A 14581-nucleotide genomic window follows, 5' to 3' on the forward strand; every position below is an offset into this window, starting at 1 on the left:
ACACACACACACACACACACACACACACACAGAGGGAGACGTGTACCTTGCTTAGGATGTTTCTTATGGCTGTAGTTTTATATGGAATGTAAAACGTGTTAATCAGGTTTACCATCACTGTGTGATTTATCACTTATTGGATTTGGTTATAATAGTGACTTTCATGCACAGTACCTGGACAAACTATTAATAAGCATCGCCAATATAAATATAAATTAACAAACCATTTGTGTTAGATATACAGACAAAGCAAAAACCAGAAGAGATTAACAATAAAAACATGAAGGAACAAGAAGCACTCTGAGAGCACAAACCTCTCCAAGGCAGCTCACTCTATGGGCAGTACTGTATGTACTTTTAAGGGGACAGTATCGTGTTTTCATTTTGTTTACTTTGATCTTTTTAAACATAATTTAAGAAGTTTTAGTGCAGTAAAAATCAGATAAGATTAGCGTTACAGATGTTACTTTGACCCACCAACATTATGTGGGATTCCAAGATTCTTTACTTGTCACATGCATAGTCATACAACACACAGTGAAATCTGCTCCTTGACTGTGCAAAACATTAAAAACAACAAGTCACTTTAAATAAAAAAATGGAAATTTTAAATTAAAAAACTGAAAATGTACAATGAATGTTAAATTGCTTTGTGCCATATTAGCACAGCAATGTACTGACTGAGCTTAAACTAAATGACCAAAGTCATGTAAACAGAGTGATCAGAGCAGGCGATGGATAGTAGGTGTGGATTTGTAAACAACTGGACATGAATAACTTGAGCTTATTACAGTGGGGCAAAAAAGTATTTAGTCAGCCACCGATTGTGCAAGTTCCCCCACCTAAAATGATGACAGAGGTCAGTAATTTGCACCAGAGGTACACTTCAACTGTGAGAGACAGAATGTGAAAAAAAAAATCCATGAATCCACATGGTAGGATTTGTAAAGAATTTATTCATAAATCAGGGTGGAAAATAAGTATTTGGTCAATAACAAAAATACAACTCAATACTTTGTAACATAACCTTTGTTGGCAATAACAGAGGTCAAACGTTTACTATAGGTCTTTACCAGGTTTGCACACACAGTAGCTGGTATTTTGGCCCATTCCTCCATGCAGATCTTCTCGAGAGCAGTGATGTTTTGGGGCTGTCGCCGAGCAACACGGCCTCTCAACTCCCGCCACAGATTTTCTATGGGGTTGAGGTCTGGAGACTGGCTAGGCCACTCCAGGACTTTCAAATGCTTCTTACGGAGCCACTCCTTTGTTGCCCGGGCGGTGTGTTTTGGATCATTGTCATGTTGGAAGACCCAGCCTCGTTTCATCTTCAAAGTTCTCACTGATGGAAGGAGGTTTTGGCTCAAAATCTCACGATACATGGCCCCATTCATTCTGTCCTTAACACGGATCAGTCGTCCTGTCCCCTTGGCAGAAAAACAGCCCCATAGCATGATGTTTCCACCCCCATGCTTCACAGTAGGTATGGTGTTCTTGGGATGCAACTCAGTATTCTTCTTCCTCCAAACACGACGAGTTGAGTTTATACCAAAAAGTTCTACTTTGGTTTCATCTGACCACATGACATTCTCCCAATCCTCTGCTGTATCATCCATGTGCTCTCTGGCAAACTTCAGACGGGCCTGGACATGCACTGGCTTCAGCAGCGGAACACGTCTGGCACTGCGGGATTTGATTCCCTGCCGTTGTAGTGTGTTACTGATGGTGACCTTTGTTACTTTGGTCCCAGCTCTCTGCAGGTCATTCACCAGGTCCCCCCGTGTGGTTCTGGGATCTTTGCTCACCGTTCTCATGATCATTTTGACCCCACGGGATGAGATCTTGCGTGGAGCCCCAGATCGAGGGAGATTATCAGTGGTCTTGTATGTCTTCCATTTTCTGATGATTGCTCCCACAGTTGATTTTTTCACACCAAGCTGCTTGCCTATTGTAGATTCACTCTTCCCAGTCTGGTGCAGGTCCACAATACTTTTCCTGGTGTCCTTCGAAAGCTCTTTGGTCTTGGCCATGGCGGAGTTTGGAGTCTGACTGTTTGAGGCTGTGGACAGGTGTCTTTTATACAGATGATGAGTTCAAACAGGTGCCATTCATACAGGTAACGAGTGGGGGACAGAAAAGCTTCTTACAGAAGACGTTACAGGTCTGTGAGAGCCAGAGATTTTCCTTGTTTGAGGTGACCAAATAATTATTTTCCACCCTGATTTACGAATAAATTCTTTACAAATCCTACCATGTGGATTCATGGATTTTTTTTTTCACATTCTGTCTCTCACAGTTGAAGTGTACCTCTGGTGCAAATTACTGACCTCTGTCATCATTTTAAGTGGGGGAACTTGCACAATCGGTGGCTGACTAAATACTTTTTTGCCCCACTGTATATAATTATATACTACAGTATGATATAGAATATGTGTATCCAGTATATACACATTCAAGGTTTTCTGACAATTCACAATCTTTATATATATATTTGTTTAAACAGCCAAAGAGTACAGTTTCTCCAAGGAGAATGAAAACGTCAGAAAACATCAGGTAAGCAAAATATCAAAAAATTGTCTATGTTCCAAACAGCTGCAGATGCACCTGCTGGAGACAGGAACAAAAGCATCAGTACAGACCAAGACAACAAATAAACAATGAATTAATGTTCAAAATGTCTTGTTGGAACACATTATACAGGGAAAAAATCACACAAACATCAACTTGAACATCCCAGAATGACCAGTGAAGTTCTGGGAGTCTGTTTTAGACAATTCCAGCAGTCAGACACAATTTATCCTGTTGTCACTGTGTTTTACTGTTAGAGCGCCTAGATTTGACCCTTGCAGCGGATACTGTGACATGCCGGAGCTCTTTGAAGAAGAATGGGATGCTCTCAGTGTGTAAACAGTAGCTTGGTAATAACCGACTTTTCTGTGGAGGCTATAATCCCAAACATACGCCCGGGTCAACCCAAGGAGCAAATCAATCCAATCCAGGAACAGTTTGATGGGTTGTTTCAGTCTCTAGATGTCAATCCCCTTAAAAGGTCTTTGGTGGGATTTGAGGAAACAAAATGTATATTAGTGGGATGGAAACTTTACTAAATGATGAATGGGCTGAGACTGCAAAAGAAAATCTTTTAGAATAGAGTTTGATATTTAGTGATCGCATCATTAAGATTACTAATTATATTGCCAATCTTATCATTATGCCAACACCTGGTTATCATGTTACCTGTCTTACCTTAAACCAAGTGTGCAGTGAATAATATGAAACATAACACATATGATAATAACTAATTAGTCCAGTAACATGATGTACAGTCAGAAACCTTTTGTCCGAGGTGTATTTTTGAGTTTTGTTCCTACCACAGCTTTGTTCAGTATGATATATGCTGACTTCACTGTGCTCGATTCTTCAGGCTGGGATTTTATGTCACGATCCTGGGTCTTATGACCCAGTGTTTTGAGTTTTAGTTCATTTTGATGTTTATAGTATGTTTAAGCTCATTAGGTCTCCTATGTTCATTTGCTTATTAGTTCCCCCTTGTGTTTCCAACCCATGTTAAGTCTCCCTTGCCCTTCGTGTGTTTCATGTCTGTGTCTTACGTTGTCAAGTTCTGGTTGTCATGTCTGCTTCTCATTATGTTTCCAATTTTATTTTGAAGAGATCTCGTGTTTTTATATTATGGATTATGTTTTGAGTCCTTTGTTGTACTGTTTCTTGTTTCCCTAGGTCTCAGTTATGGTTATCATAGGTTTAGTTCTTTGGCTTTGTAATATGGCTTCCCTGTGTTCCATGTTGTGTCTACTGTGACGTTTTTGTACCATGTTTCAGGTTCCTATGTTCTGTCTCCCCAGTTGCTGTTAAGTTTACATGTCTAGAGTTCAGTCAGTGTGTTTCCTGTTTTACTTTGAAGGTCCGTGTCTCATGTCAGTGTTTCTAGTTTTGCTTCCCTTGTCTCGTCCAGCCTGATTACTCCCAGCTGTGCTCTCCTTCTGTGTCTTGTTCCCTCGTTATCCCTCTGTGTATTTGAGCCCGGTGTTTCTCTTTGTCAGTGTTGTAGTCTCCCTCATGGCTGTGTTTCCCTGTGTGTCAGTTAGCCATGTCCCAGTTTAGTTTTCCCCATGCCATTCTGCAATAAAGCAGCTTTTTGAGTTTAATTTCGTTGTCGTGAGTTTTGCGTTTGGGTCCTTCTCCTGCCTGTACACAGCCGAAACATGACATTTTACTCCATTTGAAGTATTTGTTCATTATTTCATTGGAAATTTTAGCTGGTTAAATGACCTTGCACTGCAGTTTCTTGTTTCAGAGGGTGAGTATTCCTCAGTTTAGGTGTAGAAAAGGAGAAAGAGACAGCGACTAAAATTTAAGCTGTTGTAACTGTATGTAAGGACAGCGCTCTCACTGATATATGAATATGCTAGATTTCTCTTTGTCTGTTTTTTATCATTTCAGTCCTATAAGTGAATTTCTACAAATCTGACTTGAATCATAACCTCATCTCAGAGTTGAACAGATTAGATGTCAGTGTTGATAGTCAGAGGCCTCAAAAACAACAAAAATAAACTGATAACATCTACATAAATTCCTTCAGAGTCTTCAGTAAATATATTAATCTATAGAAATGTGGATGCAAACTTCAGCTTGACAGGATGACATACAACACAATTTTCTGCAGAAGCATGGGACTGCATGTCAGCTGTGTTTTGTGAGTTAAACACACTTAACTTTGATAGTGTTGCCAAATTGAACAAACTGTGACTGTGTACAAATAAAATAAAACAGCTTGTGTAGATAACTACTGACTCAAGCTTGATTCTTTCTACTTTGAATATAATCTATACACAGATAGCAAATCAGCAAATGAAGTCAATGTTTCAATCCTGCATATACTGCGTTGTGAAAAAAACCCTTTCTGATTTCTTTCTTTGTTTTCTTGCATATTTGTCACACTTACATGATTCAGATTTTCAAATAAATTTTAATACTAGACAGAAATAATAAAACGAACTAAAATAATTCTTTACAGTATTGCTTTGTCTTGATACGTGCTCAATCATCCAGGTAAGTAAATCCCAAAAGGTTGATTGTGTTCATCTGGCCGTAGTGTTTTCAGTGGGAGAAACGTTTCGACTTCTTCAGTCTCAGCTAACTGCAGGTTTCCCCAATCATATAAACAGGACATTTGCATGACTGAAACCAGCTCAGCTCAGTGGACCAACACCTCAAATTCACCAGGGAGGATATGAAAAGTGGCAGGTTGGCTTCCATAGAAGCAGAAATTGGGGACATTTAAAAATTGATGTGTACCGTAAACCTACGCATACGGATCAGTATTTAAGGTTTGACTCTCATCATCCACTGGAGCATAAACTGGGTGTCATCAGGACGCTACAACACAGAGCGAACACCAGAAGAACATCACATCAAGAAGGCCCTGAGTAAATGTGGTTATCCCAGCTGGACATTTGTCAAAGCTGGGAAGGTGCCTAAAGAAAGCTCCAGCCGATCCAGGGGAGAAGGACAACCGCTGCGAAAACTAGTAGTGAACCTGTACGTGTCAGGAATATTGGAACAGTTGAGACACATTTTTTTCTAAACACCGCATCTCCGTGGCTTTTAAACCCCAAATCCTTGGTGTAACTCCGAAATGACAACACAGGCACGGCTTCTTCAAGACGGGCGCTTCGCTGCATTTATTGAACGCCGTGAAAACTACAAACATAAAACACAAAGACTTTAAGCGCTTCAGTCTATCAAAATTAACACTTGTGCTTTAACAACGAAAATTACCTCGTGGCCGCCTGCCACTTCGGAGGTCCTAGAAGAATAGCTTTACAGTCTTGTGCATTCTAAATTAAAACATAAAATAATTAGAACACCATACATTACAAATTTTTACAATATCACAATACAGTTATGGCAAATGACAAATACCTTGTACCGCTGGTAGACTAACCAGGCCTTTGCAGATAGCTCGCTGGACTCCTTAGCGTGATTATTAAACGTGGGCTCACAGCCTATACTATCACGCCCAAACCTCGCGATAATAGCGGTGTAACAAAACTTGTTCTTTCTGACAAGATAAACACACCCTTACAATATTGGCCACAGAAACGTACAAGCAAGAACATTTTAACTGCTGGAACCATCTCTTAAACTTCTTTATACATAAGCCATTTCTGTGACACTTACACTTGGGGCTCCACCCCAAGGATCGGGTCCCCCGACACAAACATAGTAACATAGTGTACGCTGTTAAGTGCCAGGAGGATTGCCAGGATTTATACATCGGGGAAACCAAACAATCTCTGGTGAAGCGGATGGCACAACACAAAAGAGCTACCTCGTCAGGCCAGGACTCCGCAGTTTATGTACACCTACAGGCCACATGACACTCTTTCAATGATGAGGATGTACACATCCTGGACAGGGAGGAACGCTGGTTTGAGTCAAGGAGGCCATTTACGTGAAAAGGGAAAGACCATCTCTGAATCGAGGAGGGGGCCTAAGGGTACATCTGTCACCATCTGACAATGCTGTGATTGCAGCCATTCCCCAACTCTCTGTGAATGGGACTCATGGCCATTAATCAATGATCAGTTTACCTTGATCAGTGGTTGTTGATCAGTGGTTATGACAATTTGCATGTTATTGATCAAGGACCTAACCTCACAGCCCATTGTACCATCTTTTGGAATTTACAGTACTGATTTGATTCAGCTAAACTGGACACTTTTTGCACATGAATGGTCTGTTGGACTATTTTAGGTTATACCAAAGCATCTCATCATTGTTTTAAACCCCAAAATAGCATATATCAATAAATCAGAATCATTTGGAACCAACAGTCTTTCTGCAGTTTCCATATAATCTAATATCCCCCTATATGCTAGCATGTTTACATTCAGGTAACCATGTTGTAAGAGACAGGCCTGAACGTTTAAGGCAACAAAGTGTGACTGCAGAAAATTAAATAATAAGTTCTGAGGTCGTCAGAAGACGCAATAAGAGGCACAGCTTTCCAAAGTCAGAGTGATTAAAAATAAATAGAAAAAATAAAAAACAGCAAACACTGTGGCTCAAGTAAAAAAAAAAAAAAATCAAAGTTGATATGAAAAAGACTAACAGACAAAAGAGGAAAACAGCTGGAAGTCAAGAGCCAAATTCTCCCTGTAAAGAACATAAATCCATTTTCTTCAACATCTATGGGATAGTGCCAAGAAATTATAATATAGGTGACAACATCTAATAATGACAGAAGGATTTTTTTGTTCAATTATTAACACAGTTAAGATATGATATGATGAGATAAGGGATAGTGTTTTTAATATAAATTAAAAAGGTTAAAGCTCACACCTTTACCTTTAGTATTTATTTATTTATTTAAATTCAAATTTTAATTAATTAGTCTTAGCAGTGAGTCATGGAGTTCCACAGGGTTCTGTGCTGGGACCAACATCTTTCTTACTGTACATGTTTCTCTTAGGCAGTTAGTAGAACGTTTTATAACTAGAACACACAGAAGACATTTCCCCTGGTATGCAGATGAGTTATACTGAAGCCAGATGGCACAAATCAGTTAAACTATATTCATGGTAGGACATTCAAATTCACTCACTTGTAGTCATTCCCAGTACTCACTTGTGCCTCCCCTTCCTCTTGGGCACAAGTAGCCTTGCCTAAAAACCCCATCTTTGTAAACTACCATCTCTGACTGTCTGTTGCGTCGTGTCACCACATCCTATAGGGACACATCTCTTATTAATAAAATCAGGGGAAATTGACCTTAATCTCGTCATTCTGCATTTTTGAGTCACCTGTTCTTGTTGAGTTTAAAACACATCCCATGTCAGGATGATGATTTCTAACTTCCAACTCTTAGATAAGTGTAATCCCCTATTATCAGGATTAAAATCTCTATCATTGGGTTTTTATGTGTAATATTTTTTTCTTGCTGCAAGGTCTCATCTTATCTTTAGATATTTACTTTCATAGTTGCAATATATAATTAAAATTAAACAGAATTAAATTAATGTGCAACCACGAAAGAACTGGGTGAGACAAATGTCTCTGACAGTACAGTGCTCCAACGGGTGTGAGTCCCAACTTGGCTGGTAGTTGGGGGCGGGGGCTGGTGGGCTGTTTAATGGCGTTCTGTGTGGAGCTGCTGGTGGCACCTGGTTTGCACAGAGGAGATTACTAAAATGTGTGTGTGTGTGTGTGTGTGTGTGTGTGTGTGTGTGTGTGTGTGTGTGTGTGTGTGTGTGTGTGTGTGTGTGTGTGTGTGTGTGTGTGTGTGTGTGTGTGTGTGCAGGGTGAGTGATTGGTCCTGACAGCAGTCTCTGTATTGCTGGCTGGCCTGCAGATTTAGCCGACCTGTTTTAGACACTCTAATCTGGATTAACTGCAGCAGTGTGTCAGTTGGGACGAGGACCGGAGCCTCCCCCACCCCCTGCCCCTTCACCTGCTTTTCCTCTCACTTCCCCTCCATCCACCCATCCATCTGTATGTGGGTCTTTTCTCCCCGCCTTCCATCCACCTGGATACCTGGTCTCTGTCTTCTTTACCATCTTTCTGAGCTTTAAGGCCTCGTTCAGCACACAAATCAGAAAATGTTCAGTTTCATATATAGACGTTGGCTCACTTGATTCACTCTGAAAATGTCTCTGTAAGTCCTGTCTTGGGGGGAAGGGTAGGGATTAAACCAGCTCAGTCCTCTTCCCTATTTCCCTATTTGTTGTTGCAGCCGTAGGAAGAGCTGTCCCACTGATGAACAGAGAGCACATTGCAATCATCAAGCGGGCAGTGTTTGAACACCACTTCTATTTTAAACAAACATAAATCAGTCCGAAAAGATTAGCAGTGTTTAATAAAAAGAACATCACTATTCAACAACACCAACGCCCTAAAAGAAAATAAAACAGAACGATTACATAGCTAAAAGTAAAACATTACTCTTTAATAAGTCATGATTTAACAATCTAATAAAACAACAACAAAGCTCGTCGAGGCCAGAACCCTATAAGCCTGTAAAGGTGCCTGTCAGTCACACATGTACAGTATGATACACTCACTCCTGAGGATGATTCTTTCATCACTGGCAACAACCTGCTCCACAAGAACAGTTTGGGACTAACGCGACCCCAACTGTGTGTTTTTAATCCATTCCCATGTAAACCCAAGGTGCCTCCTTCAGGTGCAGCAGCTCTGAGTTCTCTGTTGTGCGCTCTCTCCTCTCCTTCCAGTGCATCTTCTTCTCTTACCTTTTTTGGTTAAGTTTACCTGCTGACCCATCCAATTCACACCCCTGCAGTGCTGCTGCTGTTGTTCCATCCCGCACCGCCACTGAACGGATTGCTCTGTCTTTCCTCTCTTTATCTGGAGATAAGATACTTACTTTTGAGATAAAGCATATTATGATAAATCAAATGAGCTTTATCGCTTTTGTGAATCTGGGTGTTTGTGTGTGTGCGTGTGCGTGTGTGTGTGTGTGTTAATACAGCTGCTTTGCAGATAGATATAATCTGTGAATCCATGAAGTGTTGCAGATGTGCCCCAGGTTCACTGATCAGGGAGGGAAAATGACTGAGCATGATCTGTGGGAACTAACTTCTTGTAGGCATCATAGTTTTTATTCTAGAAATTATTTTTTATTTTGATAAACTACACAGGTTAGGATTGTGGACTGTATGTTTAAAATATACAATCAGACTGAAAATTATATATTTAATATGGTAGATTAGAAGTTTGGGGGAGATATCTATATTATTTATACTTGGAGGACTTTCTTTGTATGTATTCAGGTTAGAATAAATTGTTCAGGCAAAGTATTGCGCGTGCCTGCCTCTGTGCGTGCGTGTGTGTGTGTGGGAGGGGTTTGTTGGAGACACTTGCTCCCTCTAATTAGCAGTCTGCGCCGGTAAAGAAACTCAGTAGAGCGACCTCACCAAGGCGCAAAGGCATCCGAAGGCCACTTCACCTATGTGACTTTGACTGTGTGAAGTTGGACAGAGAGGCGGTCCGGATGCTCGCTGCTCTGCGGTGTGCTGCCCAGCTTAGCTGACAGTCGGTTACAGCTGAAAGAGCAGTTTAAGAAAAAAGGAAAGAGAAAGAAGAAAAAAGCACTTTGACGCTTGTCTTGTGAACTCCTGCGCGCCCCGCTTATCCGTTCAGCGCCTGGCCTCGGACGCACCGACTTGTTGCCCCGGCTGAGCTCTGAGGGGGCCACGGCTGCTGCGTTGCGTGTCCGACCTACAAGTCAGCGAGAGGACTTAAAAGGCTGCTGTAAGGATGATGTCCTACATAAAGCAACCCCATTACACCATGAACGGGTTAAACGTGCCTGCCCCTGGAATGGATGTGCTTCATACAACCGTCGCTTATCCACGTAAGTTTGAACTTTTATAGGAAAAAACAAAAAAATACGCATTTCTGTCCTCACAGTTTCTATAATCACGTTTGTCAGAATGGTGCGTAAAACGCGCAGGTTTCGATGCTTTAGCAAACGAAAACATTCTTTTCTGTTAGTGACCGATGCTGAATATAGTCTCTAATTATTACGCTGGACTGAATAAAATTGAATATTTCGGAAGAACTCTGTAGTAAGAGATATTTTGTCCGTCGGTCTTTAAACTTCCACATTATGCGGCTCTGTGGATAAATTTATACGTGAGATTTATTTTTTAATTAAATGGAAAACTATTAGTTCTGAATTCAGATGAACATAGATTGTTGTTGTTACCGTTTTGTTAACTTTTCTTAGCGGCTTCATTAACGCTCAGATTGGTATTTTATATATTAGAAATTCTAATATATAAAATATTTGTAATAATTCTTGTTCTTCTGCAAATACAACAAGGCAGTTGGCTCTATGCACCATGAAGGGTAGACTCACAGTACTTTTAATGGAAATCCTATTTTATGAAATAAAAAGTCGCCGTTTCTGCTTTTCAAAGTAAAGGGAACTCCTCTAACAACCTCTGACTATGATACTTCATTTTGAGACTTATTCTATTTATTTTTTGTCTTTTTCGTGGGGAAAACATATTAACAACTGGCATGGCATAATACTGAGATATTTCTATTAATACTTTTTAGTATTTGTTGTCATCCACGCACATAGCTGGAAAATAAAACTGTCCAAAGAATCACTTGAGCGCTTGTTGTGTTCTTTTTCTACAAAGATGATTCAAATCACTCACATAAAAACTCATAATTCATGCCGCCCCTCTGTTGATGTTAGCACGATAATCCCCTCTCTATGTCATTTCTTTCAGCCACTCCCAGGAAGCAGCGCAGGGAGCGCACCACCTTCACCCGCACACAGCTGGACATCCTGGAGGCGCTCTTCTCAAAGACCCGCTACCCAGACATCTTCATGAGGGAGGAGGTGGCCCTCAAGATCAACCTGCCTGAGTCACGTGTCCAGGTACTGGAGAAGTAGGCTACTGCCAAGATGGAGGCCACTGTGTTCAGGCCTTGTGCGTTCCTCATAGTGTGCTGTGTTATGAACTTCTGCATAGAAGTCTATGTCTATGCCTCTGTAACCCAAACCTCTGATTATTAATACGTTATGACATGTCTGCATGACTGGTAACATGTTGAATCTATTTTGTTTTGGTGACCTCAGGTTTGGTTTAAAAACCGCCGTGCCAAGTGCCGCCAGCAGCAGCAGCAGAGCAGTGGCCAGTCCAAGCCCCGGCCTCCCAAAAAGAAGGCCTCGCCAGCGCAGGAGCCTAGCGCTCCTGATCCCGTTCCTAACCCATCTGGCTCATTCAGCCCCTCCTCAGCCCATTCTGGCCCCAGCCTGGCCCCGAGCTCCAGCACCGGAAACACTGCCGTGTCCATTTGGAGCCCAGCCATCTCACCCCTGCCAGACCCCTTGGCCTCCTCCTCGGCGCCCTGCATGCAGCGGCCCTCACCTTACCCTATGAGCTATGGCCAGCCGTCAGCCTACACCCAGGGCTATGCTAGCACAACCTCCTACTTCACTGGCCTGGACTGCAGCGCCTATCTGTCCCCCATGCATTCACAGTTGTCAGGCACCGGAGGTGCTCTCAGCCCCATTGCTGTGCCCTCTATGGGGGGCTCCTTAAGCCAGTCCCCAGCATCTCTGTCTTCACAGGGCTACAGCACTGCCTCTTCCCTGGGCTTCACCTCTGTCGACTGCCTGGACTACAAGGACCAGCAGGCCTGGAAGCTGGGCTTCACCACAATGGATTGCCTGGATCACAAGGACCAAAACTCCTGGAAGTTCCAGGTTCTCTAGAAAGGGTGTCAACATGCCACGTGCATCAGTGAATCCCATGTAAGATAGGGCAAAGCAGTTCTCCCAGAGGACTTAACATTGATTTCTCAGTTTGTCATTTGTAAGATTTTCTGTAGGAAATGCATTTGATTTAAAAGGTTTGGAGATGAACAAATGAATGAGTGTCATCGATGCTGCCTGACTGCAAATCATGTCTGTTTTCTTCTTCGTGTTATCTTAAATAAGAGAACAAACGCCTTTAAACAGTTTGAAGGAAAAGACTGGAGAAACAACACAAGCTATCTCTTTCTCTCGCACACACACACACACACACACACACACACACACACACACACACACACACACACACACACACACACACACTTTGTGTTCCATTTGCATAGAGTGAAAGGAGAGCTTTTTGTCCTGGAGGAGCTCCTGTAGGTCCTCCTTCAGGGTTACGTTATTTTGAGCTATTTATTGTTATTAATATTATTATTTGAAGTTCCATTTGAATATCTAATTTGACTGCATTTAGATCTTTTTTAGCTTTCGTGTTAAGTATTACAGTGTTCACCTTTAGTGTCATCATCCTGATCTGTTTGATGGAGAAAAAAATAGATTTTCTGTTTTAAATGTGACACATTAAAGTGATCTATTCTTTACATGTTTGCACACTGATGATCTTTGGGATGAGATCCAGTTTGAAAGTGTAGCTTTAGCGGATTTGGAAGTCACAGTTAGGGGTCAGTGTGAAGTGGACGTTGGATGTAAAGTGGCCATGTTGTAGCAGTGGGCTCTGGAGCCGCCATGTTTGTCATAAGGCCTGCATGGCTCTCACTGTTCCATCTTGGTTATTTTAGCTTATCTGATTCTGGGAGTGTTCCAATCCTCTTAGAATCCCTTCAGCAATGCCCTAAGTGAATTAGTTAGGATTATTGCCCTACCTCCCTCTGTCTGTCACCTACCTCAGCCTCTTCTTCCACTTCCATTCCCCTCTTTCTCCTGTTTCCCTCCATCTTTTCTGTCTATTCTCTCCCATCAGCTTTGCAGTATTACTTTTTCCTCCACCTCTGGCTCTTAAAGCCTTTTCAGTTTAGCTGCATCTCTGTTGTCATGCACATCTCCCAAAAACAGCTGTCTCACTGACCACAGTGCAGTTTAATAAAGTGCTTTTTGCTTACAGTTGTTTCATTAATTGTGTTAGCTCACTATCAGCTGAGCGGTTCCACTTATTTCACCGCTCCTCTGACAGTCCCAACATGATTACTGCAACACCAACTTACTGCTGACATCACATAGGAGCAGTTTGTGTGTTGCAGTAGGTTTGGTCAAATGTTTTAAATAAATTCCACGTTTTTACCCAAAAATGGAACAGTTTGCCATTTAAGCTGAGTATCACAAAAACTGTTCATGTCAGCCACACTAGCATAAAAGGTTTGATGACACATTTCTGATGCCATTCTGATATTTACAGTAATAAGTAATACCAGTTTTTGTTGCCATGCAAATGGTCTGATCACAGCCCTTGACTATGAAAATGTAGCGCAGCGAGAGTAGTGAGCGGGTAGCAACGGACATTTCAAAGCATTTTTCTGCACTCGACACTGACCTAATCCCACTCTGTGCTCTGCTTAATCCCTCTGCCCTCCCTCTCTGTGGTGCAATTGGTTAATCCCTGCATCTGTATGCCCTGATTGGTTAACCTCTCTTGCATGGAGCAGTGCACTTGTAATCTCCCCCCTCAGCACAGAGTGTTTCAGACAGACATTTGCGCTGTAATCCCACAGAGGAGCAGATGTGATGGGGGATGGACGGCACTGAGCAGACCTTGAGGAAGGTGAATACGGGAAAGCTAAAACACCACAGACAGACTGCGAAGGAAAGCTTCAGGCTCTGAAGAAGAAAGAAACCTAATCAAGAAGTTCAAGTGTTATTACAAGTAAACGTTACAGGTTAAAAACATAACAGAAACTAAATGTTAAATATCTAGAGCCTAGAGGTCAGCCGAATGTACCTTCATTTCCAGTTGGTGCGCGGACTAAACTAGGCTTAACTCGGTTGTTTTAATAGAGTGGAGAAAATACAACACAGCTAAAAGTAAAAAACAAAAAAAAAGATGATGATGATTATTAATATCATTATTATTTTATATCCGACGTTTTTTAACTTCAAAACAGAGGTCAGATTAAAAAACATCTCCATGGTTTTATCAGGTGTCTTTAGTCCATGAACCAAGCTCACTGTGGGCAGAGGTGATATAAGAAACTCTACTCATAACCAACACATCAGATTTGTTTTCAGGGAAGTTTATAAAATGTTGGC

The 14581-nt window shown here is 41.6% G+C and overlaps 1 protein-coding gene and 1 long non-coding RNA gene across 2 annotated transcripts; one reads left to right on the forward strand and one right to left on the reverse strand.

Annotated features, from left to right (window-relative positions):
* Positions 1 to 5645: 5645 nt before the first annotated feature.
* LOC146660189 (uncharacterized) lies at positions 5646 to 6146 on the reverse strand. The gene is made up of 3 exons (XR_014913435.1): positions 5944 to 6146; positions 5800 to 5858; positions 5646 to 5721 (listed from the first exon to the last, which is right to left on the reverse strand). It is a non-coding gene; the product is annotated as an uncharacterized LOC146660189 (long non-coding RNA).
* A 3805-nt stretch (positions 6147 to 9951) lies between these two features.
* Positions 9952 to 13501, forward strand: crx (cone-rod homeobox). The gene is made up of 3 exons (XM_085419529.1): positions 9952 to 10396; positions 11286 to 11437; positions 11639 to 13501. Exons 1-3 carry the CDS (start codon positions 10300 to 10302, stop codon positions 12275 to 12277), a joined length of 888 nt encoding a protein of 295 aa, XP_085275655.1. The 5' UTR covers positions 9952 to 10299; the 3' UTR covers positions 12278 to 13501.
* Positions 13502 to 14581: the final 1080 nt, after the last annotated feature.

This window comes from Rhamphochromis longiceps, linkage group LG10 (assembly GCF_057381845.1).
Source record: "Rhamphochromis longiceps isolate RC_006_pf linkage group LG10, R_longiceps_female_GT1.1, whole genome shotgun sequence".
NCBI lineage: Eukaryota > Metazoa > Chordata > Actinopteri > Cichliformes > Cichlidae > Rhamphochromis > Rhamphochromis longiceps.